At 46.3% G+C, this 27,873-nt stretch overlaps 2 protein-coding genes and 1 pseudogene across 8 annotated transcripts in view; 2 read left to right on the forward strand and 1 right to left on the reverse strand.

Moving 5' to 3' along the window:
- ZNF362 (zinc finger protein 362) overlaps positions 1–459 on the forward strand; it is a 41,895-nt gene extending 41,436 nt beyond the window's left edge. For all 3 annotated transcript variants that reach the window (XM_053576170.1, XM_053576171.1, XM_053576172.1), the window contains one exon: positions 102–459. In XM_053576170.1, the coding sequence (XP_053432145.1) occupies positions 102–218 (117 nt within the window). In that variant the 3' untranslated portion in view covers positions 219–459. The remainder of the gene's footprint in view (positions 1–101) is intronic.
- A 187-nt stretch (positions 460–646) lies between these two features.
- On the forward strand, positions 647–1,891 carry LOC128574995 (uncharacterized; annotated as a pseudogene). The gene has a single exon (XR_008376892.1). The product of XR_008376892.1 is annotated as an uncharacterized LOC128574995 (transcript).
- An 8,799-nt stretch (positions 1,892–10,690) lies between these two features.
- A3GALT2 (alpha 1,3-galactosyltransferase 2) lies at positions 10,691–27,626 on the reverse strand. Of its 4 annotated transcripts, none has more exons than XM_053575751.1 (6): positions 27,510–27,626; positions 27,086–27,170; positions 18,044–18,127; positions 17,774–17,863; positions 17,376–17,513; positions 10,694–14,916 (listed from the first exon to the last, which is right to left on the reverse strand). In XM_053575751.1, exons 2-6 carry the CDS (start codon positions 27,145–27,147, stop codon positions 14,229–14,231), a joined length of 1,062 nt encoding a protein of 353 aa, XP_053431726.1. In that variant the 5' UTR covers positions 27,148–27,170; positions 27,510–27,626; the 3' UTR covers positions 10,694–14,228. The 4 variants fall into 4 exon arrangements, with proteins under 4 accessions (XP_053431729.1, XP_053431728.1, XP_053431726.1 ...); XM_053575752.1 differs by having other exon boundaries at positions 27,501–27,596; XM_053575754.1 differs by lacking the exons at positions 17,376–17,513; positions 27,510–27,626 and having other exon boundaries at positions 10,691–14,916; positions 27,086–27,289.
- Between the last annotated feature and the right edge of the window lie 247 nt (positions 27,627–27,873).

Raw genomic sequence — 27,873 nt, forward strand, 5'->3', positions numbered from 1 at the left:
CCCTCCGACCAGGGAGCCCTCTAGTGTCCTGTTTGGGAACTGCACCCTCCCCTTTCTTCCTCTCCCTGGTTCCACGTTCTGAATCTCGCCCCTGCCCGCAGGAGACCTACCTGATGAAGCACATGTCCAAACACACGGTGGTGGAACACCTGGTGAGCCATCACTCGCCCCAGAGGACGGAGTCCCCCGGCATCCCGGTGCGAATCTCTCTCATCTGAGCCCACTGGAGGCGCCGCCCCGCCCGGCCCACTGGCAAACACCAACCCAGGCAGCACCAGGCCCTGACTCCCTCCAGGGGCCCTCCAGGAACCGCCAAGCTCTCTCACGACCTTCCCAACCTTCCAGAAAGCTTGGTCCACAGACGCCCTGCCTGGTCCAGCTGTGGGGGCGGCCAGGCCAACCAACTGCAAGATTCTGGACTGTTTTGGTAGCAGCCAAAGACGATCTCAGAGCACTTTGAACCTCTCTGTTGCGTTTTCTTTTTGTTCCCCACCCTTCACTTGCTTCACAGTTTGGGGGGAAGGGGTTTGTTTTCTTTCTTTCTTTCTTTATTTTTTTTAAGTTTGGGAAATAACAAAAAAGATATTTATTGGCCAGGAAGTTGGTGCTGCTAAGACGGAAAAATTAAAAGAATCGGACAGATGGACACAGAGAACCAGAGGGCAGCGTGGGACCTTCTTTTGCCGTGGCCTCAGGTCTTGAGGGAAGGCTCAGGCCTGGGTTTCTGGACTGCAAAGGGGACCCCCAAGTGAGAGGGTGCAGGAGGTCGCTGGAGCGTGCCCTTCATCCCTGGGCGCCCCCCTCGTACCTCTCGAGCTCCGCCCTGGGCATCACTGAGCAGGGGGATTGGGCAGCCACCAGGGCTGTCTAGGCTCAAGGAGGCGGAAAGGAGATGGGCCCAGGAGATCCGCAGGACCAAAGGGTGCAGTGATGGGCTGGGTGGCGAGCCCAGGGAAATGGGGTGGGGGTGGGCTGGGTAAGACCTGCCCCTCCCTCGCTGCCCTGAAGACCACCCCAGTCTACCTCGGTGCTGGCCAGGAAACCTATAGGCTACCTCTCCTGTCATCCCAGACTGTGGGCAGGGGGATGGGGAGGGAGTGGGCCTGGGGCTGGGACCACCCCCTCCAGAATTTCCTCCAGATGGGGGCTGTGCCCCGGGAGGGGTTGTCTTCCCTGCCATGGAGGGGAATCCCCAGCCCAGGCCCTAGGCCCCTCAGCAGGGAAAGGACCCTGTCCCCAGTCCCCACGGCACACCCCAATCTGAAAGCCATGCGTGTCCGTGTATATAGGAACCGTGTACAGAGCCCGGAGCAGCTCCCCACGTCCCCCCGGGAAAAAAAGAAAACTAGACAGAAACTCATCTATATATTCTGTATCTGGAGTTCCGTTTTGAATATTAACTGTGTTATTTTTATACACTTTTTAAGCCTTAACTCGCCATTGATTTACCAGTTTAACGTTTCCTGGGGTTTCTTTTCCCATGGGGTTTTCTGGCCCCACCCCCACCCCTTTGTCTGACTTGCGTCGTCTGATAAACTCAGTATTGTAGCTTTTTCGTCCGCATGTTACTACCCTGTAAATACGCTGTTATACATACTATTAACACCCCTTTGCTTTTTCTATGGGACCTCCAGGCCACCATATTTAGAACTAGTTACCTTATTAAAAAAGAGAAAACAGTCTGTTGGCTTCTCAGTCTGCATCTTGGTGGCAGGTGCCCCTCAGACGCGTCAGGAAAGAAGTTTGCATTTTATTTAAAAAAGGGGGTGGGGAGCAAAATTAAAACAAATGTGGGGGAAAGACACTAAAGGGGGTGAGAAACAAAGGAATTCCAAACCCTCTGCTCTTTGTATTTCTCTGTTGTGAAGAATAAACTGTACCTGCACCCGGGTGGCGGCAGTGTGTGGCGTGCTCTATGCGAGGGTGGGGCTGGGGGGCACCTTGCCCTTGCTCCTCTCCCCGCCCCCACGCCCGCCCCCGGATTGGGAAAGGAAAGAAATGATTCCTTATTCTGGGCCATCCTGAGTGCCTTATGTCCATCACAGAGGCTTTGTGGGAAGGATCATAGTGTAATTAAGTGGTAGGTATTTACTCATAATTTTCTAGTTTTGGAGCTTTTTCTAGTTCTGCATTGGGTCCACCCAGTGAGTCTCTTCTTCTGTTCCCTGAGGGCACCCCAGCCTCTCTGAATGCCTGTTTTGTGGGGAAGCTATTCCAGTGATGGGTCCAAGAAGTCTCCTTTGCATAGGTTTCCTCCCATGGGGGTCAGGGTTTTGATTGTGTAGGAGGGAAATGTAGGAATTCCTCAAAAGTTCATCAAGGCTGGCCCTTTGGAGGCATTGTAAGGAAGACAGAAGTGACTCAGCTGTGAGTCAGTGTGGAGCTCATCCTCAGGAACTTGTTCCTCTGAGTCCTCAGAGTCCTTGTGTGTCAAGACTTGGCTATGAATGATAGAAAGTTCAAATCAGAATTTATTGACCACAGGACAGTGGTCAGGCCAGCTTTGGGGCTCATAGGATGTGTCTGTAGCTCCACCTGGCTCACTCTGAGTCAGCTTCATCCTCAGGCTCCTATGGGATCAGCAGCTCTAGCCTTACAGCCCCCAGGTTCCCAGCGATCAAGCCTCTGTCTCTCTGCCAGAAGCCCCATTGTTTCAGTCTGTTTTATGGACTGGATTATACCACAGACTGGGTAATTTATAATGAACAAAAGTTTAGGTCACAGTTATGGTCACAGTTAAGAGCATGGCACCAGCATTTGGTGAGGGCCTTCATGCTTCATCATCCCAAGGTGGAAGGCAGAAGGGCAAGAGAGAATGAGGGTGATTGAACACTCAGCCCCCAGCCCTTCTATAATTGGCATTAGTCCATTCAACCTAAACACCTCCCATTAGATTCCACCTACTAACACTATTGCATTGGAAGCTAAGTTTCCAATGTAGGTGTTTTGGAGACACCTTCAAATCATAGCACCCAGCAAAAGTCTAATTGGGTCTTCTTGGTTGGGACTGAGTCATGTCATGTGCTTGTTTGGCTTGGGCCTAAGGCCCATGCTCTAATTCTGGAGCAGAGGGTAAAACCCTTTCTAAAGTACATCTTCCTGAGAGGAAACCAGAGTGTGTTACCTTCAGAAGGATGAATGGGGTAACCAAGAAAGAGTATGTTTTTATAATCTCACCAGCCTTATCTCTGTCTCAAATGCTGAAATTGACCCCTCATAGGCTGCTATGCCATGAAGAAATAGGTGGTGGCAGCCATGTTTGTGCCACATGACCCCCATCACAGCCATAGCTGATTGGCCAGTGCTGGACACCCAACTTGATCCATAGATGTAGCCAGTGTGTGTGATGGCCATTCTGGCTCAGGAAATGTTGGTAGCTTAAAATCAGCCATGGTGGGATTTACACCATGGAAACTGGCAAATGTTATAAATCAGGGCTTTCTTTTTCCTTGCAGAACCAATTGCTAGACATTTACCACCACACGACAGGATGGAGCTGACTCTCCAGATTATCCATTCCATGAATTAGGAGCAAGTTAGTTAGGAAATGGCAGGCATCTATAGATTGGGGGCTGAGGTGAGTGCATTGAGCCAGACATAAGCAGGAGAACAAAGGAGGCAGAGAAAAGCAGAAATGAATGGAGGAGGCCAAGACTCTGACTTTCAATCTTCCTCCTCTGGCCATGTTTAATTTCCTATTCTCACATTGATGAATTTAAGTTGCTAATGGTGTGACATTGGGTTTGTTACTTAATCTCTCTGTGCCTGATTTCCTCAAATGTGAAATGCAGATAATAGTAACCACTTTATAGGGTGGATGTGAAAATTAAATGAATTAGTACCTGTCTGATGCTTACAACTGTGCCTGGCATGCCGTAAGTCCCTAATGAATGTACATGTTGTTAATGCTATTCATTAACTCAGTTCTACTGACTCTTATGTTTCTTATGATTATTGATCCTTGACTAAGACAGCTGAAGATGTTTGGGAATTTCTGGGGGTGGCATCTGAGCTGGCAGACAGGGCGAGGAAGCATGAAACAATGATATTCAAGATCAAGGGGCTGATTTGCACCTGCTCACCTGGGGAATGTGTGAGTGCCACTGTCCCATGGGCCCCAGGATAGGTGCTGACCGTGTTGACAGCCATGGAGAAGCTTTATCCTTGTTCCTGCTTCAGATCTGAGTCCCTCTGTAAAACACCTCACCCTCCACCCCCTACCCCTGCCACTGACCTCCTCCTTAGGCCGCTGGGCTCCCTAAGAGGGAGCAGTTCTCAAAAGGGCTGTCCACTCTTAAGCTTCCTCAAACCCTTTCCTCTCCTCAGGAAACTGTCCATCGACAGCACAAGGCTGCCTGGACCCAGGGTCTGGAAACTTGCGAGGTGCCGTTTAGTCCCCTTTCTAAAAGGAAATGACTGTTGCCTAGTGAATCTTTTGTACTCCATGAATTTTCTAAGTGGAAGGCTGGGAAAGGGAAGCAAGCTGTGTTTCCTGGAGCACCACAATGACCCCGGCAGGGAGGGTGATTGGCACCCCCATTTTACATATGGGAAAACTGAGATCCACAAAGCTAAGGACACAGGGTCAGAAGAGGAGCCAACTCACGTCCAGACCTTACTGCCTCGTGCTCAGGGCTCTGGTATCCCAGGGGTTGTTAGGGTTGGCATGTGTGGCCCTTGGAATATTGCAAGGTAGGAGGAAAGACACATTTTCCCTCCCGAGAAAGGCATGTGCCTGCTCACAGCCAGCAGACAGCCACCTGTTCTTAGGCACACCTGGCCTGTTCTCATCATTAATCCCGAGTCCAGACATCCTTCTGGGTTTTGCTAGTCTAATTTGTTTGGAGGCATTTCAAATTGCTTTTGAAAAGAGAGAGCTCTCTTATCTTACAACATCAATAATTGAACCTTGCTTGAACAACTGATCATACTGTAAAAATCATCCGTGTCGAACCAAATAAATAGCCAGAATTGCTGCCCTACCTGGGAACCGTGGAGGCTGTTAAGAAGGCAAGGTTGGTGAGAACACCACATAAAAGATTCGGAAGACCTGGGGTGAAATCTCAGTCTGTCAGGAAGGAAAATGTGTGTCGAGTTTTTTTCTCAATTGTCAGACAAAATCTCAGGGGCTTCCAAAGGTGATTCCCTATATCCGTGGCTCTGCGACCACCTTCCTGGGAAGTTCTGACTACTTCATACTCCTGTTCACAGTCTGTGTTTTTCCCCATTGAGGAAAAACAATGGGGAAAAACAATGATGGAGTGTCTGGATAGCAGACATGGATATGGAAATTTACCTCCAAGATACTGTGACCAAACTTAGCCCTTCCAGTCCTGAGGCCAGAAAATGTCATTTTTGTGGACTCACAGGAGAAAAGGCTGTAAAGACAAGTTGGGAATGTCAACTAAAAAGTTTTAAGCTTTTAGAGAATTAAAGTTAGTTTTATTTAGAAGTCTTTTTTTTTTTTTTTTTTTTTTGAGACGAAGTCTCACTTCGTCGCCCTCAGTAGAGTGCTGTAACGTCACAGCTCATAGCAACCTCAAATTCTTGGGCTTAAGAGATTCTCTTGCCTCAGCCTCCAAGTAGCTGGGACTACTGGCAACCTGCCACAAGGCCCAGCTATTTTTTAGAGAAGGTCTTGCGCTTGCTCAGGCTGGTCTCCAGCCTGTGAGCTCAGGCAATCCACCCACCTCGGCCTCGCAGAGTTCTAGGATTACAGGTGTGAGCCACCGCATCCAGCTAGTTTACGGTTTATATTCAGATAAAGTTTGTATGAAATTATATCTAAGTTTCGGTGTAAGGGTATTTATGATTGTAATTTATATAAGAATAATCATTAGCCCTGTCATGTTACCTTATGTATAGAAAAAGGAAAAGACTGGGGTCATTTTATTTTTTTTAGAGACAGTATTTTGCTCTGTCACCCAGGCTGGAGTGCATCAGAGCTCACTGTAGCTTTGAACTCCTGGCTCAAATGATCCTCCTGCCTCAGCCTCTTGAGCAGCTGGGACTATGCCCTGCCAACATTTTATTTTTTATAGAGACAGGGTCTTGCTATGTTGTCCAGTCTGGTCTTAAACTCCTGGCCTCAAGTAATTCTTCCACCTTGCCCCCCACCCTGAAAGCAGATTATTTAGTTTTTAAGGAATATATGACTCAGGCAAGAGACATGGGGGCGGGGCATGTGTCATATTTATCTTTGTTTCTACTTGAGACCCCAGTCCTTCTGTACCCTCTCCCCACCTACTTAGGCCTCTGGGCTCCATAAAAAGGAGCCATTCTCAAAAGGGTTGTCCACCCAGAGGCTTCCTTGAACCCTTCCTCCTCCTTAGGAAGGTGTCCAATATTTTGTTTTGTCTTTAAAGTATCTTTCTTGAGAGCTAAATGTCTTCATAGAGTCAGAGACAGTGAAATTATGTTGGCAAGTAGAAGTGAGCAAGCAAGGCTTTTTGTGATTGTTACTTTTCCTTGTAAGTTTTTCTTTTAGTCGTAAATTAATTATTTGGTGGTATTTATAAGACTAACATTGATTGTCTTGTGTAGCTAGAAAGGCTCTTTTTTGGGAGGATCAATGGATAGTTTTTAGTAGTAGGTGTAAGGAATGAATACTAAGCCCAAAGTATGTATTTATCTATTTATTGAAACACTTTTCTTTCTTTTCTTTTTTTTTTTTTTTTGAGACAGAGTCTCACTCTGTCACTGTGGGTAGACTGCCGTGCTCTGCTATAGCTCACAACAATCTCAAACTTCTGTGTTGGAGCGATCCTCTTGCCTCAGTCTCCTGAGTAGCTGGGACTACAGGTGCCAGCCAGAACACTTGGATAATTTTTCTATTTTTTAGTAGAGATGGTGTCTTGCTCTTGCTCAGGCTGATCTCGAACTCCTGAGCTCAAGCAATCCACCTGCCTCAGCCTTTCAGAGTGCTAGGATTGCAAGTTCCATATTGGAACACTTACAGATTGGAAAAATAGGACTATTTAATAGCATTAGAATATTTGGGGGTTTTAAACTTAATTTAATTATTACTTTTTGTATTTACTAGAGGTTTTTTTTTTTCACTAGAGTTTTTTAATGAAAAGTAATTTTGGATGAGAGGTTATTGAAAATGTTTTGTTTTTAAGACCATGTCTTGCTCTGTTGCCCAGGCTAGAGTGCAGTGGCATCATCATAGCTTACTGCAACCTTGAACTCCTGAGCAAATCTTTTTTTAGGCCAAAAAGACGTACTTTAGAAATCTTAGAGAAATCTGTCAAAGATGTCAAAAGGCTTAAGATATTTGATCAAGGTAGAGTTATTGGTCATGTAAAATAACATTTATTTATTTAAAGAAAATGATAATTATAAGACCACAAAAGCAATAGAGAAAGTTATATGGATATAAACATCGTAATCCTTTTAGAGTTCATTTTTTTTTTTTTGCAGTTTCTGGCCGGGGCTGGGTTTGAACCTGTCACCTCTGGCATATGGGGCTAGCGCCCTACTCCTTTGAGCCACAGGCACCACCCTAGAGTTCATTTTTACTAAAGTAATCAAGAACCTAATAAAGACAACATAAAAATTACCTTGGTAAAACATAAAATCTTTAGTTTTTCTAGGCCAGCTACCAAAAAGGTAAAAACAAATCTCTTAAGCCCAGTGTGGTGGCTCACACCTATAATCCTAGCACTCTGGGAGATGGAGGCAGGTGAATTGCTTAAGCTTAGGAGTTCAAGACCAGCCTGAGCAAGAACTAGACCTAGTCAGAAAAATTAGCCAGGCAATGTGACAGGCACCTATAGTCCCAGCTACTCAGGAGGCTGAGGCAGGAGTATTGCTTAAGCCCAAGAGTTTGGGGTTGCTGTGAGCTATGATGCCATGACACTACCCAGAGTGACAGAGTGAGACTCTGTCTCAAAAATAAATAGATAAAAATAAATAAATAAATAAAAGAAAAAGCTCTTTTAGTGCAATTGTTTCTCTTTACAGGAAGTTTATGTAGATACCTTTAGAAGTCCAACCTGATAAAAAAGAGAATTTGGATTTAATCAAAGGAAGAGTATGTCCAGAGTTATGAGTGTGTATTATATTATTATATCATTATATTGGAATGTAAAGAAAAAAATAGTATCTTCAGTAGGAAAATAGATGGCTCTTAGTAACAGCATGAATATTTATGGGTTATAAATGAATAGTTTAGAGATATAAGAATGCCAAGAATACAGAATTAATTTTACTTAAGGAAAATACTGTGGCTTTTAGAATTTTAAGATAACTGTTTTAGTGTCAGGCTACAAAAGTAGAGTTTTAACCAGAGAAAAAAGTTGTAGCAGTTGATGAAAGTACTGAAGGAGAGAGTTATCATCCTAATCAAGCAAAAAAGACAAATATTTTAAGGGGAGAAGGAACAAAAGGCAATTATGTGTGGTTTGTAAATCATGTGTAGTGAGGTAGAGCAAAGTAGAATTTTTGAGATATAAATTTGAACAGTTTTAAAAAGGAATATATTTTAGAATTAAAAATTAAAACCTCTTATAATTTTGAGTTAATTTTTTATGAAAACCCGGTTTTAATGTAGAAGACCAAAATTTTAGTTTTGTTTTTAGTATTAAAGCTTAATTTTAAAAAAACATAATTTTTAAAATTATAATTAACTTTATATATAAAAATTCTTAATAATTTTTTTCTAGCCTGCCATTACACCACAAAGTGAGAGTAATAAAATTTTTTATGAACCTTATTACAACTTATCTAAAGTATTTATGACATGTTTGGACTTTTTTTTTTTTGAGACAGAGTCTCATGATGCTGCCCTTGGTAGAGTGCTGCGGCATCACAGCTTACAGCAACCTCAAACTCCTGGGCTCAAGCAATTCTCTTCCCTCAGACTTCCAAGTAGCTGGGACTACAGGCGCCTACCACAACACCTGGCTGTTTTGTTGCAGTAGTCATTGTTGTTTAGCTGGGTTCGAACCGACCAGCCTGGGTATATGTGGCTGGCGACATAAGCACTGTGCTGCGGGCGCCAAGCTTGTCTTATATTTCAACAAAATGATCAATCGTTTTATTTTAGGACAAAAATTTGTAATATAAGATTTTTAATGGAAAAACATTTTAAATTTTTAAAAAATATTCATAATTTTATTTTTTTATATACTGGCTTTTAAAATTTTGTTTTAAATATAATCTTTGTACAATCTCTGAATTAAGCAAAATTATTTTTTATAAAGAGCATTGTATATCTTTAATACTTTTTAAGATAAAAAATTTTTGGATATTATGCATAAGAGATTATATATTAATTAGGAATTTTAACTTTTAGTAATCTTAAATTTTATTAAAAATCTAGGATGAAATCTTCAATTGTCTGTCACATCAGTTTTATACATAAGAATCATTTTACAATTAAAAAATATTTTCACAATATCATTTTTAAAAACTGGAAATGACCCAGATGTTTAATGAGTATCTATTAACTTAATATAATTTTAATATTTTAAATGATATGAAAAGTTTTAACAGTTTATATAGAATTATTTATGGAAACTGAGGTATTAGACAAAGCTGGTCATCATTTGAAGTTATTTTCTTGTTGACTATTTTTATACCTTATGAATATTAGGTGCTTAAGTAAGGAACTTAAATATATGGGGGCCAGGGGCAATGGCTCACTCCTGTAATCCTAGCACTCTGGGAAGCCGAGATGGGTGGATTGCCTGGGCTCATGGGTTTGAGACCAGCCTGAACAAGAGCAAGACCCTGTTTCTGAAAAAAGAAGCTGGGCATTGTGATGGGTGCCGATGGTCCCAGCTACTTGGGAGGCTGAGGCAAGACAATCGATTTAGCTCAAGAGTTTGAGGTTGCTGTGAGCTGTGACACCACTCCACTCCACTGAGGGTGACAAGGTGTGACTCTGTCTCAAAAAAAAAAAAAAAGTTAAACATATGGGTAATTTTGTTGGTAACTTAGTAGATGTAACTGGTTTTTATTAAATTAACAATATTAAATTAGTCTTCTTTATTAAAATTATATAAACAAAGATTATTTTGCTTGGGGCTGGATTTATAGCTTTATAGCTTTTACATCAAATTCTGACAGCTTAAAATAACTAGTAAAGACAAATATAAAATTATCTGACCAATAAACCCAAGCCAAATAGTATGTTGACGATTTTTTTTTTTTTTTTTTGAGACAGAGTCTCACTTTGTTGCCCTGGGTAGAGTACCATGGCATCATAGCTCACAGAAACCTTAAACTCTTGGGTTTGAGCAATTCTCTTGCTTCAGCCTTCTGAGTAGCTGGGACTACAGGCCCCCCTCACAACACTCAGCAATTTTTAGAGATAGGGATCTCGCTCTTGCTCAGGCTGGTCTTGAACTCCTGAGCTTAAGCAAACTACCTGCCTTGGCCTCCCAGAGTACTAGGATTACAGGTGTGAGCCACTGCACATGGCCTGTATGTTGACAATTTTGAAGACATTTTTATTTTATCAACAATTTTAATGCCTGCTTATTTATTAAAGTTTTATTTAAGTCACATGAACCTGGAAAATATTTTGGCTTGTTAAATAAGTGCTAGTTATTTTATGTTACTTTGGTATCATATAGCAAATAGATATAACATATATGTACATATGCATATACATCTAAAAAAATAAACGTTTAAACACACAAAAATCATAAGCTTTTATTTTAGAAGTTTAATTATGAGATAATAATATACATTCCATTGGTTTATAAAAAGATGGTTGAGTCCAAATGGTTTTTGACAAAATTGGGACCTGTTTATATACGACTAAATTTTATTTGTCCTAATAGGTAATCTAATGAATGTTATGGACCAAAATTTTTGGTAAAATAGTTTTAATGATTGATTTGCTTTTAAAACCTCTTCTGATTTTTTTTTTTCTCCTACAGTTTTAAGTGAGTGTAGGGTTAAATCTTTAGTGTTTACCTTTTAGTTACAACTGGCTGAATTGTATAAGAAAAATAAAATGTCTAAGTGGCCTTGAATTGGCAATACCATAAGCAGTCAGTTTTAACACCAGCAGAAAAGTCTGCAGATTTAAAGTAGGAAGGAAAATTAAACAGGGAGATGGAGAAGTTAAAAAGATTCTATGTGTTAACTCTGTATTGTAAATTTTTTAAAATAATGACCATTTGAGTTTTGAATATTTCTTTTCCTTTTTTTTTCTTGAGACAGAATCTCACTGGGTAGAGTGCTACGGTGTTGTAGCTCACAGCAGCCTCCAGCTCCGGTGCTCAAGCGAACCTTTTGCCTTAACCTCCGGAGTAGCTGAGACTACTGGTGCCTCCAATAACACCCGGCTAGTTTTTCTGTGTTTAGTAGAGATGGAGTCTTGCTCTTCCTCAGATTGGTCTCGAATTCCTGAGCTCAGGCAATCCACCTGCCTGGGCCTCCCAGAGTGCTAGGATTATAAACATAAGCCACTATTTCCAGCCTGAGTTTTGAATATTTCTTGATGTAATTTGTCTACCATTTAAAAATGTGTATGAGAATGGACCATAATATGTACTTGGCTGAAGGCCTAAAAAATCTGGCATGCCTTAATGTTTGTAAATCCCATTTTTGGCCATTTATTTATTTATTTAGAAACAAAGTCTCACTCTGTCACCCTTGGTAGGGTATTATATAGCTCACAGCAACCTCGAATTCTTGGGCTCTGGTATCTTCTTGCCTCACCCTCCTGAGTAGCTGGGGCTACAAGTGCTAGCCACGTGAGGCTAGTTTTTCTATTTTTAGTAGAGTTGGGGTCTAGCTCTTGCTCAGCCTGGTCCCGAACTCCTGCACTCAGGCTAATCTCCCGCCTCAGCCTTCAAGAATACTTGTATTACGGGAATGAGCCACTGTGCCTGGCCCCATTTTTGGCCATTTTTAATGTTAAATCTCCTTTAGTAAACTCCCATTTAGGGAAAGTACTTGCAAGCATATGCGTTGTACATGCAGCCTGCCAGAGTACCGACTGAAGATTAGTTGTCTGGTGTTCCTGTCGTTTAGTTTTGAATGACTTACTTCCAATTGTGAGAGCATTGTTTATGGAGACAAATTGAAAGAGAAAGCACTGGCATAACCTAGTCCAACAGTCTCACATATCCATTCCTTCCTAGCTTCTTTCAACTGGGAGAATGCCCCTTCTTTAGAAACAAAAATCCCAAAGAAGGACTTCTCCTTTCCTCAAGGAGTGAGAACAGCTAGGTGATTAAAAAACCCACAGTCAACCAATTGGGGAGGTCTGAGACTCAGGAGAACTCACCCAGTGGTCAGGAACCACTGGGGAGCCAGAGGAGCTCAAAGGGCCCATGCTAGCACCAACGAGCTGACAGTCTGCTCTGGATCCCTTTGTGGTTGCCATGATTGTCAATTAAAGAAAAAAAAATCTTTTAAAGAATTTAAGTTAGTTTTATTTGCAAGTCTTCCTGAGAACTATAGGCACTGGAGCAGCCTTTAGAGATGTTCTATCTGATGGTTCCAATGCAGTGCTCAGTTTCTATCTAGGTGGTGAAAACTGAGTATGTGTAACATTACATCTAAGTTCGGATGTATTTATAGAAGCATCATTACTCTCTCAGACGTATGTGCAGGAAAAGGCAAGGACGAACTGCACTCTAACCTGTTTTGGGTTCGAAGCATCTTTCTGAAGAGCTGCTGGCCGCTCGGTGAACACGTAGTACACCAGACGCTGGCCCACCATGGAGTGCTGCTCTGCTGTCTCCAGGTCACTGAGTCAGGCAGGGCCTTGTGAAATGCTGCTGGCACGAGAAATGAGCAGTCCGTGGCTTCTGAGGTTTGCTACTTTGTCTCACAGGAGTAATTTACCCATTCTAATGTGACTCAAGTAAGTATAAAACATGCTTACTGGCAGCAGAGATAAACAGGCAGAGCCGCGGATCAAAGGCCACTTGTGTTTCTCCCTGCGGCTCATGCCCAGAGCAGCCCGTGCTGGCTCTCCAGCTGTTGACATCATAGCCACGCGGTTACCTCCTTTGTGTCCTCCAGCAGTTACCTTTTTACCTACCCGGACTCTTTATGCCTCAGTCTCTTTATTAAAAAAAAAAAAAGAAAGAAAGAAAATGTGGCCTGTGGCTCAAAGGAGTAGGGCAATGGCCCCATATACTGGAGGTGGCGGGTTCAAACCCCGCCCCAGCCAAAAACTGTAAAATAAAAAAAGAAAAAGAAAAAACGCCAAACAAACAAACAAATAAAAAACAAAAACTAGAGGGGCGGGCAAGGCTAAAGCATCTCTCCAAGAGGTGTCAGCTGAATTCCACAAGGTCAGAGGTGAAAGGCCTACAGACTGCTTGGGCTGCAGGAGGCGCTACAGCTGCTGGGCTTTAGCCACTGTTGGACGTGAGGGAAGGGGATTTTTCTCTTCAAGTGAGAGGCTCCCCAAGGCTTGGGCCTCCTCGTCCAGCGAATGAAGGGGCACAGTTCTCAGCACCCCAGAAAGGTGGCTTTGTCTCATATATGCTCCTTGTGGTAGAAGAATCTAAGAGGGGACAATTCCATTCTCGGCTGGGGGTTAATTCCTCCCTGCTTGCTTAAAGCAGCAGAGAGCCGGCGTAAATTCTTCCCTGCTAACTGAAAAGGCCTTGAGATATGAATTCCTGAGGTCCCCGCCAAGTCGTAGCTGGAGATTTAGCACCTGTCTGCAGCTGAACTGTTACTCTTCATTCCCTAACTTCAAATTACACAAAAGTTTCATTTAACCTGTTAGGGAGGTGGGCAAACAGAAACAGACAACTTGGTGTCCTTGTAGTTTATCTTCAAGTTATATGCTCCAGACCTAGAAATGACGTGTATGTGCTTTGCAACATTTATGCTGAAAAGAACTTTTTAATAGCAGTCTCAATTAATGCTTTTGTTCTTTATTCTTGCTTATTTTTATCTGATGAGTTTGGATACATAATACAGTGAATAAAGATGAACAATCGCTGTAGGCCTGACCGAGCCTCAGTCTTCCCTTAATTAATCATTCCATCTGCAGTGATATCTCTGTGTCGTTGACTAGGCTGGTGGACAGCAACACACGAACCCTCACACTAGAGTGGGCGGAGGGCTTTTTTCCACTCAGTATCTCTCTCTCCTTCGAAGTGCCGCTTCGAGAAGGGACCCAGATGGGTTCAGGATCTCTCCTTCCACACGCTAGCGGTGCCCAAGGTGCCCCAGCAGGTGCGGTGGGGCCCCAGGGAGAAGGGAAGGGCCAGGCGCCAGCTGAGGCACGGCTCCCCGGGCTAGTCCCGCAGCAGCAGGTATTCCTTGGGTGCCCAGAGCAGGCGTGGGCGGCGGATCTCTGTCCGCGGGCCGATTTCCGGGCTCCAGCAGTACTCGGGCGACAGCACCTTGGTGGGCTTGTGCAGCCAGAAGAACTTGTTCAGGTGGCTCTCGTCGTGCCAGCGCGCCTCCAGGCCGCGCGCGCGGTCCTGCCCCAGGCCCAGCGCGCAGTGCGCCGTCAGCCGCCGCAGCGCCGTCACGCTGCCCCCGAACACGGCCGCGTGGTAATAGAAGTCGCCCTCGCCCGGCGCCAGCGCGGCGGCGGAGCGCTCATCGCGCTCGAAGGGCAGCAGCCAGAGCGGCCAGCGGTAGTGCCAGGCGTGTAGCTGTGCCACTGACTCGGCCAGCGCCTCAGGCCCGAAAGAGCCGCGAAAGTGCTGGTCCACGTCCATGCAGAACACGAAGCTCGCCTCGCGGCCCAGCCGCCCGCCCAGCGCCGCGTGCAGCGTGCGCATGCGCGCCATCGACACGTCCTGCCAGCGCGACTCGCGCTTCACGCGCTGCACGCGCAGCCGGCGGCCCGGGCCCAGCGCTATGCCGGGCACCGCATCCGGCCGCTCGGTGAACACGTAGTACACCACGCGCTGGCCCACCATGAAGTGCTGCTCGGCTGTCTCCAGGAAGCGCGCCAGGTACTTCTCCAGGTACCTGCCAGGAGGGAGCCTCAGTCAGCCTGAAAGTAGCGCCCGCGCAGGCCGCCCCGCCCCCACCCTTACCGCCTGCCTGCTGCCTGGCGCTCCCTACGCCTGTCTGTGGAACTTCAGAACCTTCCAATTCTAGAATAGTTCACCTTTGGGCAGGGGGCGGGTTAAAGACGCTTGCAAATTGACACTGGTGCGCCCTGCTGTCCCTTTGGAGAACTGGCAGCAGTTGTCTTTTTAAAGCTCTGCACGTTCATTAAGCTGTTCCAGAACTTAGATGCTGCCCTGATGTGAGGAAGTCCAACCTAGCATGGAGAGAGAAGTGGCCCACCCGTCTCCAGCAGTTGATGTCCCACGTGAGACCAGACATTTGGGAGCAGTGGGGACCTTTTCCTGCTGAGCCGTGTCTGAATTCCTGACCCACAGAATTATTATGTGAGGTATAATCCAAGTTTGTTATCTTACATAGATAACCAGACTGCTTGGAATACTGGGAAGTTTGTATTAACAGACCTTGAGATCCCAAGATTTTTAAACAGTAGTAATAATGCCTACTATTTTGAAAATTTATCATGTAGTAGACATTGTTGAGACCGCATCATCTTACTTTAAAGAGCTTCAGTAGCTTGTACAAGTATGCATAATTGCCAAGTGGTTAAGCCAGGATTGAACTTGGCTGGGTATTGGAGTGTGTAGCTTTGCTTTCACTTGCTTCATTTTTGGTGGAACTGCAGGAAACAGGAATCAGAGTCCTAGGAAACAGCATCTCAGGGTGTTGGACTTATAGAGTTGGGATCCTGGAATTTCTGTTCCTTGAGACCTTGACCCCTAGGGCTGGTACAGGAACAACCTACATCACATCCATAATGGAAGTGGGGGCACCATGGCCCTGGGAGGCCCCACCATGACCTACTAGTTTTGCTCATATGGCCTCTCTTGGTCCTGTTTGCTCCCTTGCCTTCCAGAAGCCCTAATGGCTTTCCCTCCCTTCTAGTGCATAGAGGACAGAGTTGGAGGAGCCTTGAACAGTGTTTTGGGGTGTATGATAGCAACATTCTTCCCCAGCCTTTTGAGTATCTCTTCCTGGATGGGAAGCTCTTACTGTCTTCCCAAAGCAGCCTGTTCCATTATTAGAAACACTTCCTTTAATCGCCCTGAACTCTGTTCTCTGAACCTTGGGAGTTGCAGGATCTCATGGCCACACTAGGGAAGGAATCCCTTCTGCATCACTTCTGCCAGGTGAACACTTGGACACCTCCTTCCATCCCTAATGGGCAGATTGATGCTCCTGCCATTTCTTCTCCACTTACCAATCCTGGTTCCTTCTTTACAGCTAAATGCTTATCCATTGCCCAGGCCCCTTGGTCCTGTAATTGACTTTCTTCCCAGCAGTGGTTCTGTCCTCCACCCTCCTCAGTCACCTACTTCAGGAGGTGAAGTGGCCAGTCCCTCGACTTGGTCATCATCAGTGTCTGTCCCACTCTGTGAGGACCTCATCCTTCTAGCTCACTCTGATTACCACCCCTGTCTCTTTCCCACACCCACAAACACTGAGTCCTCTAATCTAGTGAGCCCTCTACTTTGTCAGTGTTTGTCACTCCCCTGCTTTACAAGTTCCTCTTTGCCCAACTTGGACTCATTCCCTTGAAAAACCCCTCAGTTCTCCAACCCCTCTCCCTCCACCAAGTGTCTTGGTGACCCTTCTACCCACTGTGTACCTGCGACCTGAGCCTCTGACCTCCAGGGGACACTTACTGTAGCAGATCATCCTTCTACTTATCCAGTCACTCCCTCCTTTGTCACCACTCTCACTTGGAAGACTCCATGATTTCTTTCTTTCTTTCTTTCTTCTTGGAGACAGAGTCTCACTCTGTCACCTTGGAAAGAATGCTGTGGCATCATCATAGCTCACAGCAACCTCAAACGCTTGGACTCAAGCAATCTTCTTGCCTTAGCCTCCTGAGTAGCTGGGACTACAGGCACCTACCACAGTTGCCTGGCTAGCTTTTTCTGTTTTTAGCATAGATGGGGTCTTGCTCTTGCTCAGACTAGTCTCAAACTCCTGAGCTTAAGCAGTCCATTTGCCTTGGCCTCCCAGAGTGCTAGGATTACAGGTGTGAGCCACTGAACCCAGCCTAGACTCCATGATTTTCTTACCACAAACCCAGTGCCTCTATGAACCAGCCTCAGCCCTTACGCAGCCCTTTCTAGACATGGTTCTGAACTCCTGGCTGCCTCTGTTGGGTGGGCTTTCTGGTGCTGGTGTCCTGGGAGACAGAGTAGGATGGTTCTGTGCTCACCCTGAGAGTCTGAGGTAAGGGGTGCTGTCTTTGTCTCTTGTTTTACTTTGAGATTCAATGGCATGGGGGAACAGTCCTGGGGGGGGGAACAGTCCCACGTCCTGTGTCACATGAGTACCCACCCACTCTCTGCCTGGGAAGCACCACTCCCCTCCCCAGGCCTTACCTGCCTACAGCAAAGACAGTCAGCCCAATGGTGAGGTTCTGCTGTTCAGCCTTTTGCTGGGCCACTTGTGGGTCAAAGGTGCCATCCCAAATAATGGGAGCCTCCCAGGAGGTGCACGTCAGGACTTCAGGCCGGGCCCTGGCCAGGGCAGGGATGGGAGACAGCACCATTCATCCGTCCACTTGGTGCATGCTCACTGCCACCTCCATCATTTATCCGCCCACAGATGAATCAGTCCCTGTCCCTAAAAGCCCCTAGCTCAGAACGGCATTTAGAGGACTGGGAGATATGTGGTCTAATGGGGCTGCTGGTTTGAGAGCATCTGTGTCTGCTGGAGTGGGGCAGAACTCGGTAGGGTTTGGGGAGTGCTCTCAGAGTGGGAGGATGGTAGCTCTTACCAGGGACGCAGGACCCCTGTGAAGTTGTCTCTCAGCAGGGACATTGTGGCCTCAGGGCAGACACCCATGGGGATAAGGACTTCCAGATACCTGTGGGTGGGGGCAGCAGTGACAGGTGTGTGGGCCTGCTCAGGAGCCTTGCTTTTTACAAGGACATGTGCCCAGACTGAGCTAGCCACCACCCTCCATCTCTTATGAGCCACTGGGAAAGATGCACTCTAACCCTGACTCCAGTGTCCCACCTTAAGGGCTGGGGGAAGGGGCATGTACCTGACTGTAGGGAGTCCATACAGGAGGAGGCCTAAGAGGCCAAGTGCAAGTAGGATTATTCTCCAGAAGATTCTTTTCCAGGCCCTGGGGGGGAAGGGCATCATTTATATCTATACACAGTATATAATTATATATATCCATACATAATTTATAGAGAAATTATGCCCACATTTGTGAGAAATTATCTGTATAATTTTAATGTTTTATTTTGTCTTTTTAAATAAGAATATATTCATATGGTATAGACAGTCATAGAGATAAAAGAGTATATATGTGGGTCTTTTCTGTTTTGGATGACTGGTTCTTCTGCATGGAGGCAGCCAGTGTTACCAGTTTTTTGTGTGTCCTTCTAGAGTTGGTTTATGCATATAAACATACAAATATAAATATGGTAGCAAATTCTTTCTCTCTCTCTTTTTTGCTCCCACAAATGGTAGCACAGTGGACATGCTGTCCTGCACTTTCCTTTTCCACTGACTATTGTCTGGGAGGCTATTCCATCTCAGTACTGAAAGAACTTCCTCCCCCTTTTGTCCAGCTGCCTAATGTGCCACTGATTGGAAATCGCATAATTTGCCTGTCCAGGACCCTGAGGATGAGCATTTACATGTTCAGTCCTTTGCTTTCCTCAGCAGTGCTGCAGGGCGTGACCTTGGGCAGGTTTTGAGGTAGTAGCATTGGGGATTGGGATGCTTGGCCTGGGCGGGGGTGAGATTGACCTTGGCCAGGAGGAGAGGCCAGTAGAGGGGGCAGGGATGTGTGTGGCTTGGTGACTGGAATTTAAGAGCTGCCTGGGTCTTAGAGACAAGTCTCTAGGCTGGCTGTGGTCAGAGACCATGTGTCTGTGGCAGCTCCAGTCACTGGGCCAGTGAGTTCTTCTAGCAGAGCGCAGTGGCCCCGTTCCTGGCTCAGAGGAGGTGGGCTTTGGATTTGCCCATGGTTAGTTGTTTTCTGGGAAGGGCCCGAGTGTTGAGATTTTTTCTGAGCTCCTCCTGGGGCCCTTGTTCTGTTCTCCCCTCCCCTGCTGTGTGCTCATATCTCTAGAGAGACTGGAACCAAATGCAAGGAACCCAGACACAGGGCCAGATTCCTGGGTAAAATTCCAGCTCTGCCACTCCTTAGTTGTGTGGCCGTGGGCAAGGTCAGGCCCTCTGCTTGTTAGTCTCATCTGCAAGGTGAAGATAATAGAATACCCGCCACAGAGGGCTGCTGTGGGGTAGAGTTAACACAAGCTAAGTGGCTGGAACAAGACTTTGCCTGTTCTCATGGGCTCACTTACCTTCATCTTTTGATAATGAGATCCTTTTTCCTGAACTCGCATTGTCCCCTGGGCAAATTCCTAGCTCCTTGACCTGCCTGACAAACCCTTCCAAAGTCCAGCTCCCCAGATCTCCTTCCCCACGAAACCCACCTGCCACAGACCCACCATTCCTCACCAGGTGTAATTAGTAGAGCTCTGAGAACCACCTTGCAGGGGTGTGTGTTTGTGTCCGAGTTTACCTGGTCACATCTCAGCACTCTACAGCTCCTTCTGTTTACTTGGCTAAGCCAGAAAGCTGGTGGTACCCTGTCCCCTGCGCCCCACACCCACTGTCTGCTGCCATCCCTAGGTTGGGCTGACTTGGCCTCCTTGATCTCTGCCCCACTTCCTTCCTGCAGCCCCTGTGGCCCCCACAGTGACCCTGGCCTGCTTGTTTGTCACCAGGACCATTGCAGCAGCTCCCTTCCTGCTCTGGTCAGCCCAGACATAGATAGCTCCAGAGTCATCTCATAAAAAGCCAACCTGCCCTTGAGTTCAGGCAATCCACCTGCCTTGGCCTCCCAGAGTCCTAGGACTCCAGGTATGAGCCACCGTGTCCTGCCCTCTTAAAAGCTTCTAAACTTAGATTTCCAAGTGAAAATGCTTGGACAGCAACTCCATACTCTTGCTTCTTTTTTTTTTTTGGCAGTTTTTAGCCATGGCTGGATTTGAACCCTGCCGCCTCCGGCATATGGGGCCAGCACTCTACTCCTTTGAGCCCCAAGTGCTACCCCATACTCTTATTTCTAATCCTCAAGAGTCTTACCATTCTCTGCCCACCTTTTCCCTGAGAAGTTTTCAACAGTGTCAAGGCAAAAAGAAAATCTCTGCACTCAATGATAGAAGGAAAAGTCTGACAGAAGAGTAGAAAACAGTAGAGACAGCATCTTTGTTCCAAGATAAAGAAGTTCCTGGCTCAGAGCCTGTGGCACAGTGGTTACAGTGCAGGCCACATACAACGAGGTTGGTGGGTTGGAACCCAGCCCGGGGCCAACTAACTAACAACAACAACTACAGCAAAAAATAGCCGGGTATTGTGGTGGGCGCCTATAGTCCCAGCTGCTTGGGAGGCTGAGGCAGGAGAATTGCTTGAGCCCAGGAGTTTGAGTTTGCTGTGAGCTGTGACGCCACAGCATTCTACTCAGGGCAACATGGTGAGACTCTGTCTCAAAAAAAAAAAAAAGTTCCTCAAAATATTTGCATTTCCAGAAGATCAATGATGGTAATCTCTAGGTGGTGGGAGTATGAGTAATTAGCATCTTTTTTTCCCCTTTCTTTGAGACAGAGTTTCACTTTGTTGCCCTTGGTAGAGTCTGTGGCTTCACAGCTCACAGCAACCTCCAACTCCTGGGTTTAGGCGATTCTCTTGCCTCAGCCTGCTGATTAGTTGGGATTACAGGAGCCTGCCACAATGCCTGGCTGCTATTTTGTTGTTGTTGTTGCAGTTTGGCCAGGGCTGGGTTTGAATCCACCACACTCAGTATATGGGGCCGGCACCCTACCCACTGAGCCACAGGCGCTGCCCAGCATCTTTTCTTTATGATTTTCTGTGTTTTCCTAATTGTCTGCAATGACTATGTATTATCTTCAGTGTAAGATTCACTAGGGTCTTATCTGATTACAAAAGCATTTTGTGCTCAATGCAGAGAAGTTGGAAAATCCAAAGAAAAAAGTCCCATTAATCACATCATATAAAGATAACAGCTGTTAACATTTTGGCATGTCTTTCCAGACTTTTGTCTATGCAGAGATTATTGATTTTTGTGATCTGAAAAAAAGTGAACATTTAAGAGACAAAAAAAAAAACAACTCAACCTGCTTTAACAGCTCTTGTCACACAAACAGGTAAATCCTCAAAGGAATACATTCAGTATTCAAACATAAGGAAAAATGCTCACGCTCACCAAATCAAAGACATACAAATTAGAACAAGGTGGTATGTTTTGCCTATAAAATGAGCACTACAGGACTACAGGTCCTGAATCTTTAAAAAAAAAAAAAAAAAAAGATAAAACGAAAATAGCCAAGCTACAAGAGCACAGTTCAGTAGACACTCTTAGACTTGCTGGTGGGAGTGTGGTTGCTGCAGCCTTTTTGAAAGCCGCTTATCTGTGGAAATGGAAAGCTCTCAATATTCATCCCCTTGATTCAGTAATTCCCATCTTTTGGGAATCTGTTCAAAGGAGATAATCTTCAGTGTGGGAAAAGTTTACACATCAGAGTGTTCACCAGTTTCTGTTCAGTCATGCATTTGATGTGTTTATTGCACACAAGCTCAGCATCAAACACTATGCCAGGTCACAGATGTTGTGGTGAAGGAGACACAGATATGGAGTCAGGAAGGTGTGGGTGTGGTAGAGAGAGGGAAGTAAGGAAATTAGTCACGTGGCAGACTGAAAACAGATGAACAGACACAACATGGTGAATGCTGTGATGGTGATAAATATACGATGGCATGGGGGCAAATTGGAGGGTGGCATCTGAGCCTCAAAAGATGGGGAGGAAGTCAGGAGGCTTGCTGGAGGAGGTGACCTCTCAGCTAGGACCTGAAGAAGTAGAAGTTCTCCAGGCAAAGAAGGCAGTGGAACGGGAAGGGAGGACCATGAAAAGGAAACAACAATTTGTAAAAGTGAGGAGGTGAGAGAAAACTTGGGGTGGGATTGCAGGTCATCCTCTGCAGGATATATAGGAGTGGTGAGAGGTGAGGCTGCAGAGGTGAGTGGGCCTGGATATCCAGGACCTGTAGTCCAGCCTTGGGTTTGGACTTCATCTTGAAGGCTATGGGGAGTCCTGAAAGGTGTTTCCTCCAGGGAGTGACACAGATACTTGTTTGGAAAATACCCCAAAGTACTCAAGCTGATCTGTTGAACCTGGCTATGGGGGAGTGGGAGGGAGGGGAGATGGAAGCAAGAAGAGGAGTTAGGGGCCAAGGTACCAGCCCTTGGGAGGTACTGGGTCATGAACCAGGGTGGGATGGAACAAGGGAATAGGGCTGTCAAAGAGGGACAGGGCTGGAGGACCAGAAATTCCTGATTGTCTGGTGGGAGATAGGGGCTGGAGCCCAAAGGTGGGCAGGGACATCATGGGAGAGGTAGAGAGGGAGCACAAAGGGAGAGCTCCAGGACCCAGGCCAGGTGGGGATGAGAAGGATACCTAGCAAGTAGAGGACGTCAGTGGAAGGTACAGGGATGGGGAAGGACCGGAGGATGACTCCAGAAGTTTGGCTGTAAGGAGAAGAGAGAAGAATGGAACTGGAGACGAGGCAAGGGGATGGGACTGATGGAGATGTACGTTTGTTTCTTTTACACAAAGGAGACTTAAGCTGGGTTGAAAGCTTCCTGGACTCAGTGGGGGGAGACATCATCTCAGCTACTCTGATATAACTGAAAAAGGCTCTAGTGTCCAGATGAAGGGACTGGCTAAATAAAGTTGTTATGAAGACTCTGCAGTCATGTGGGAAAATGCTCATGTAAGAACGTTAAAGGGAAAAAAGCAGGATCTAAAATTGATGTGCACCATGATTACAATTTAATAAGAATAAAAGCATGCACTAGAAAGTAAGACTAAAGGGAAACACTTAAGTGTACAGTAACATTAGAGTTTCTATTTTTCTCTCCAATTGTAGTATATTATTTTTTATAATGAAGGAAAATTTGAAAGTAATTTTCAAAAGAGCCAAGTTGTTTTATAGCTTCCTGCTGGCTGCAGGATAAAGTGCACATCTCTTAGCCACATCTAAGAAGCCCTCCAGATCTGGCCCCTCCACAGCGAGCAGTCCAAGATGGTCCCATGGCCTTGTTTGAGAAAGCAAATGGATATAAACAAGCTCAGGTTCATCCCTCAGTTGGGAACTGGATGAATGAATTGTGCGTATCTATAAGGTTGAGTATCCCTTAACAATGCTTGAGACCAGAAGTGTTTGGATTTTGGATTTTTTCAGATTTTGGAATATTTACATTATACTTAATATTTGAGCATCTCTAATCTGAAAATAGGAAATCTGAAATGCTCCTTTGAATGTTCTGTTAGCCCTCAAATGTTTTGGATTTTGGAGTATTTTGGATTTCATATTTTTAAATTAGGGATATTCATCCTGTAGAGTGGAGATCAACATGGACATTGAAAAGGATGAGGTGGATTTATGTTTATTAAGTGGTAAAGGGAGTAACTGAACCAATATGTAGAGGCCAGCTGCGCCCATGGGAGGGGGTGCCCACCCTGTGCACCTGTGTTTAGTCATGTGTGTCTGTAGGAAGAGAGCTACAGTGGCATAATCTAATAGAAACATGTATAATGTGAGTCACACAAGTACCTTAAAATTTTCAAGTAGCCACATTAAAAAAGTGAAAAGAAACAGGTGTAATTGGAGATATGCTGGGTTGAATAAAAATATTGTTTGATTGGTTTTAATTTCTCAACCTGGATACCTAGGAACAATTCCTGTGGGTGCTCCTCATACTCAGCCTCCTCTCATTCTGCTCCAGGCCACCATCTCTCTCACCTGGCCAGCCTTACCACCCCCTTACCAGCCTCCTTGCTTTTGCTCTTACTTCCTGTGATCCCTTCTCCAGAACAATCATTCAGAAACATAAATGAGAACACTGCTCTCCTGTTTTCAAGGCCTTCCTTCTCACTGCTCTTAGAATCTAACCTGGTGTGACCCTGTCTTCTGGTCTACCAAGCTCTGTGGCTTTAGCCTCTGCCGCCTCTCATCTTCTCCCCCTGCTCCTGGATCTGCTTCTCAGGCGGTCTGGCCCTCCAGCTCCCTCTGCAAAGCTTGTCCTCATGCATTCCCATCTCAGTTACAAGTCTGAATGCACCACTTGGTTCTCTCTACTGGTGATCATGGCTCCACCCTCTTGTTCAATGATAGCCTCAAGTATCATATGTCCCCTGGACAGTGGTGTCCACGTGAGTGTCCCACAGACCCTCTCAAACTCATTGCTTCTTAAGCTGCAATCTGCATTTCCCTGACCTCTTCTTCCTTGTGTTTTCTCAGGGCCTGATCTCAAACCTAGTGGGATTCCTCCTCCCTGTGACAGCAGTCAAGCACCAAGTTCTGTTGCTTCCGCTTTCTTCCTAGTGCCTGAGGCTCCCCTGTTGTCCAGCCCTGCTGCCTTATTTGTGCCTCATTATTTCTCATCTGGTTTCTTATTATACTCTCCTAACCTGCCCACTAGTCTCCATTCTTTACCCTGCACCATGAAGTTTCCTAAGCTGGCCACCATTGTCCTTCCCCCTCTCTGTGTCCAGATTGCTCCTTTCCTGTCATCTACCAACAAGCTTCATATCATTCCTCAGTGCCCAGGTTCCTCCTGTGTGGTGCCTTCATGGATATCCCCTTCAGTGCCCCCTCCCCCAGGTTAAGACTCTGAACCTCTTCCAGACCTCGTCTCCCATACTTGGAGACTGCCCACTAGGCATGAGTTTGTTTGATTAGACTTTGTATTCTTAGGGACAAATCCCAGAGCCTGCCTTCTAATTCATAGTATTAAAATTATTTGTTCAGTAAATGAATCAAGCTATGAATGAGTTCTTTGTCTTCATTCTCTTTTCCAAACTCTTTGCTTAAACTCCATTTCTTGGGCCAGGCACGGTGGCTCACGCCTGTGATCCTAGCACTCTGGGAGGCCGAGGTAGGTGAATTGCCCAAGCTCACAAGTTTGAGACCAGCCTAAGCAGTGAGACCCCATCTCTAAAAAATCGCTGGGTGTAGTCCCAGCTACCTAGGAGACTGAGGCAAGAGGATCACTTGAGCCCAGGAGTCTGAGGTTGCTGTGAGGTGATAACTACAGCACTCTAACGGGGGCAATAAAGTGAGACTCTGTCTCAAAAAAAAAGAAAAAGAAAGAAAAACATTTCTTCAACCTTCAGTCTGCACTCCTTATTAATCCCGGGCACCTATGGAGCCAGACAGTCTGCCAAGTGTTTTATGTCTATCTCATTGAGGTCTGACCACAATCCTTGAATGAGATGCTGTGATTATCTCTACTTTATAAATGAAGAATCTGAAGCTCAGAAAGGTTAAATCACTTGCTCAGGGTTTGCACACTGGTAAGCTGTGGGACAAGCTTTGACCGGGTCTGTCTGACTCAGAGCCAGAGCTTCCAGCATGGCATTTGAGTCCCTTTTGACCTGGCTCCAGCTCAGCCTTAAAGGTCTTCTTATAAAGAGGCTCAGCCCCCTTATTTTCGGGCATAGACTTGGCTTCTCCCAAGTCACTTCATGTTTCTGGCCAGACACTGTCTCTGCTACAAGAAGCCTTCCCCTCCTCCCTGTCTTCAGTCCCAGTCTGACCCTGGAGGACTGGCTCCAACTGGGCTTTGCTGGCTCCTGGCAGCCCAATGAAAGCCAATACTGGTAGTTGGCACCATTGTCTCAGGGGTGTTATGGGATATGCTACAGGGGCAGGAAGAGGCTGGAGGTGCCTTTCCCTGCTCTTGGTGGATGTCCCAACCCTCTTCCCTAGCCCCCATCCAAGGGCCAGGGCAGTCAGGTAGAGCTAGCTCTGAGTGGCCCAGATGAGCTGTAGTGGTCAGGCCTGGGAGGGTGCTGAGACCCAGGTCTGGGGTAGAGACCTACCAGCTCCTCCCACCCCTTCTTCCTGTCTTCAGTCCCAGTCTGCCTGGCCCACTCATCCACATTACTGGATCAGATGTTTCAAAAAGGACCCAATCTACTCCGCCTCCACCTGCAGAAGTTGGGCCCCTCAAGCCCCACCCTGTGGCCTGCTCCTTACTCTCCTTGATTTCAAGAAAAGGTTAAAATGAGTCATAAGTTCCTGTTTTTTTTTTGAGACAGAGCCTCAAGCTGTTACCCTGGGTAGAGTGCCGTGGCATCACAGCTCACAGCAACCTCCAACTTCTGGGCTCAAGCGATTTTCCTGCCTTAGCCTCCCAAGTAGCTGGAACTACAGGTGCCCACCACAATGCCTGGCTATTTTTTGGTTGCAGCCGTCATTGATGTTTGGTGGGCTCAGGCTGGATTTGAACCTGCCAGCTCAGGTGTATGTGGCTGGTGCCTTAGCCGCTTGAGCCACAGGCACGGAGCCAAGTCATTAGTTCTTAAGGGGGAACAATTTTCCAGTCCTGTCCAGTGGAGGCAGAGCTCTTGGTTACAGTGGGAAAGGGAACCTGCCCCAGGCCATTGCTTTTTGGCTCACTAAAGGGGTTTATTTTTATTTTTTTGAGAGATAGAGTCTCACTTTGTCGCCCTCAGTAGAGAGCTGTGGTGCCACTTGGTGTCACTTAAACTCTTGGGCTTAAGTGATTCTCTTTCCTCAGTTTCCCATAGGCACCCGCCACAACACTTGGCTATTTTTTAGAGACAGGGTCTCACTCTTGCTCAGGCTGGTCTCGAACTTGTGAGTTCAGGCAATCCACCCATCTTAGCCTCTCAAGTGCTGGGATTACAGGCATGAGCCACAGCACCCGGCCCACTAAAGGAGTTTAGAGAAATCAAGAAGAGTCCCAACTTTTCATCAGCTAGGGGATATCTTAGGATCTGGTCTCCCCCCACACCGCCATCCAACTGCGCAAACTGTCCATCTTTCTTTTCCTTGGGTGATGTTCCCTCTGGGAGTCACCTTTTCTCAAGACCTGTAGCGCAGTTAGTACTCAGTGGCTAGCTTTGGTACCCTCCCCCCCACCACCACCTTAGGCTGTTTAGGCCACCAGAGTGGACACCTCTTAGATCAGTAGTTTCCATGCTTTCCTCCTCCCAACACCAGTGTCCCCACTTACCTGAGTCCATCCCTGAGAGCTGTATCAAAAAGCTGATAGGACAGCCTGCAACCAACTCTCATCTCAGAGCCAGGGAAGAAATGACCTGTTGTTTAAGACTGTGTTAGGTAATTGCCCCAGAAAAGCCCCACCTACTTTCTACAGACCAAGATTAACTACGGCCTGCCCCTAATGCCTCTTCCGGCCAGGGCAGTAACTCCTTATTGGCTATTCTACCCTCCCATCACCATTCTAAGACTTCCTGTAATCGAACCTCTATAACGCACACACACACACACTCACTCTCTCTCACTCACGCATGCTCTCTCTCTTTCCCCTCGCCCTCCTCTCTCTCTCTTTCTCCCCTCTCTCTCTTTCTTTCCTCACTCCTCCTTGGTGTTGTCCTGCAATCCCCCCTCCCCCCACTAATAAAGACCTTTCGTACAAGCCTTGGTGGTCTATGAGATCTCTGCCGGTCGAGTGCCCCCCCCACCCCCCTTTCAGACTGTGCAAAGCTGCTTCTAGCCCTGTGCTTCAGCAACCACACCTACAGGGAGTGCTTGGGGATGGACTGCTTGAGAAAGACCTGTGTTGAGGTGAGGGGGGGCCTCCTGGGGGAAGCTTGCAGCTGAGGGCCGGCAACCCTTTGGGGCCAATCACCTGGAAGAGGGTGGATCCAGGAGGCCAGTTCTGGTTGGCTGGAGGCTCTGAATTTTTTGTACAGATCCCAAGTCCTTCCCCAAGGGTCTTTGACCTCTTCAGTGTCTTTTGGTTTCTGGAATGGCCAGATATCAGGGTATGGTGTTTGT

Source organism: Nycticebus coucang, chromosome 22 (genome assembly GCF_027406575.1).
Source record: "Nycticebus coucang isolate mNycCou1 chromosome 22, mNycCou1.pri, whole genome shotgun sequence".
Classification (NCBI taxonomy): domain Eukaryota; kingdom Metazoa; phylum Chordata; class Mammalia; order Primates; family Lorisidae; genus Nycticebus; species Nycticebus coucang.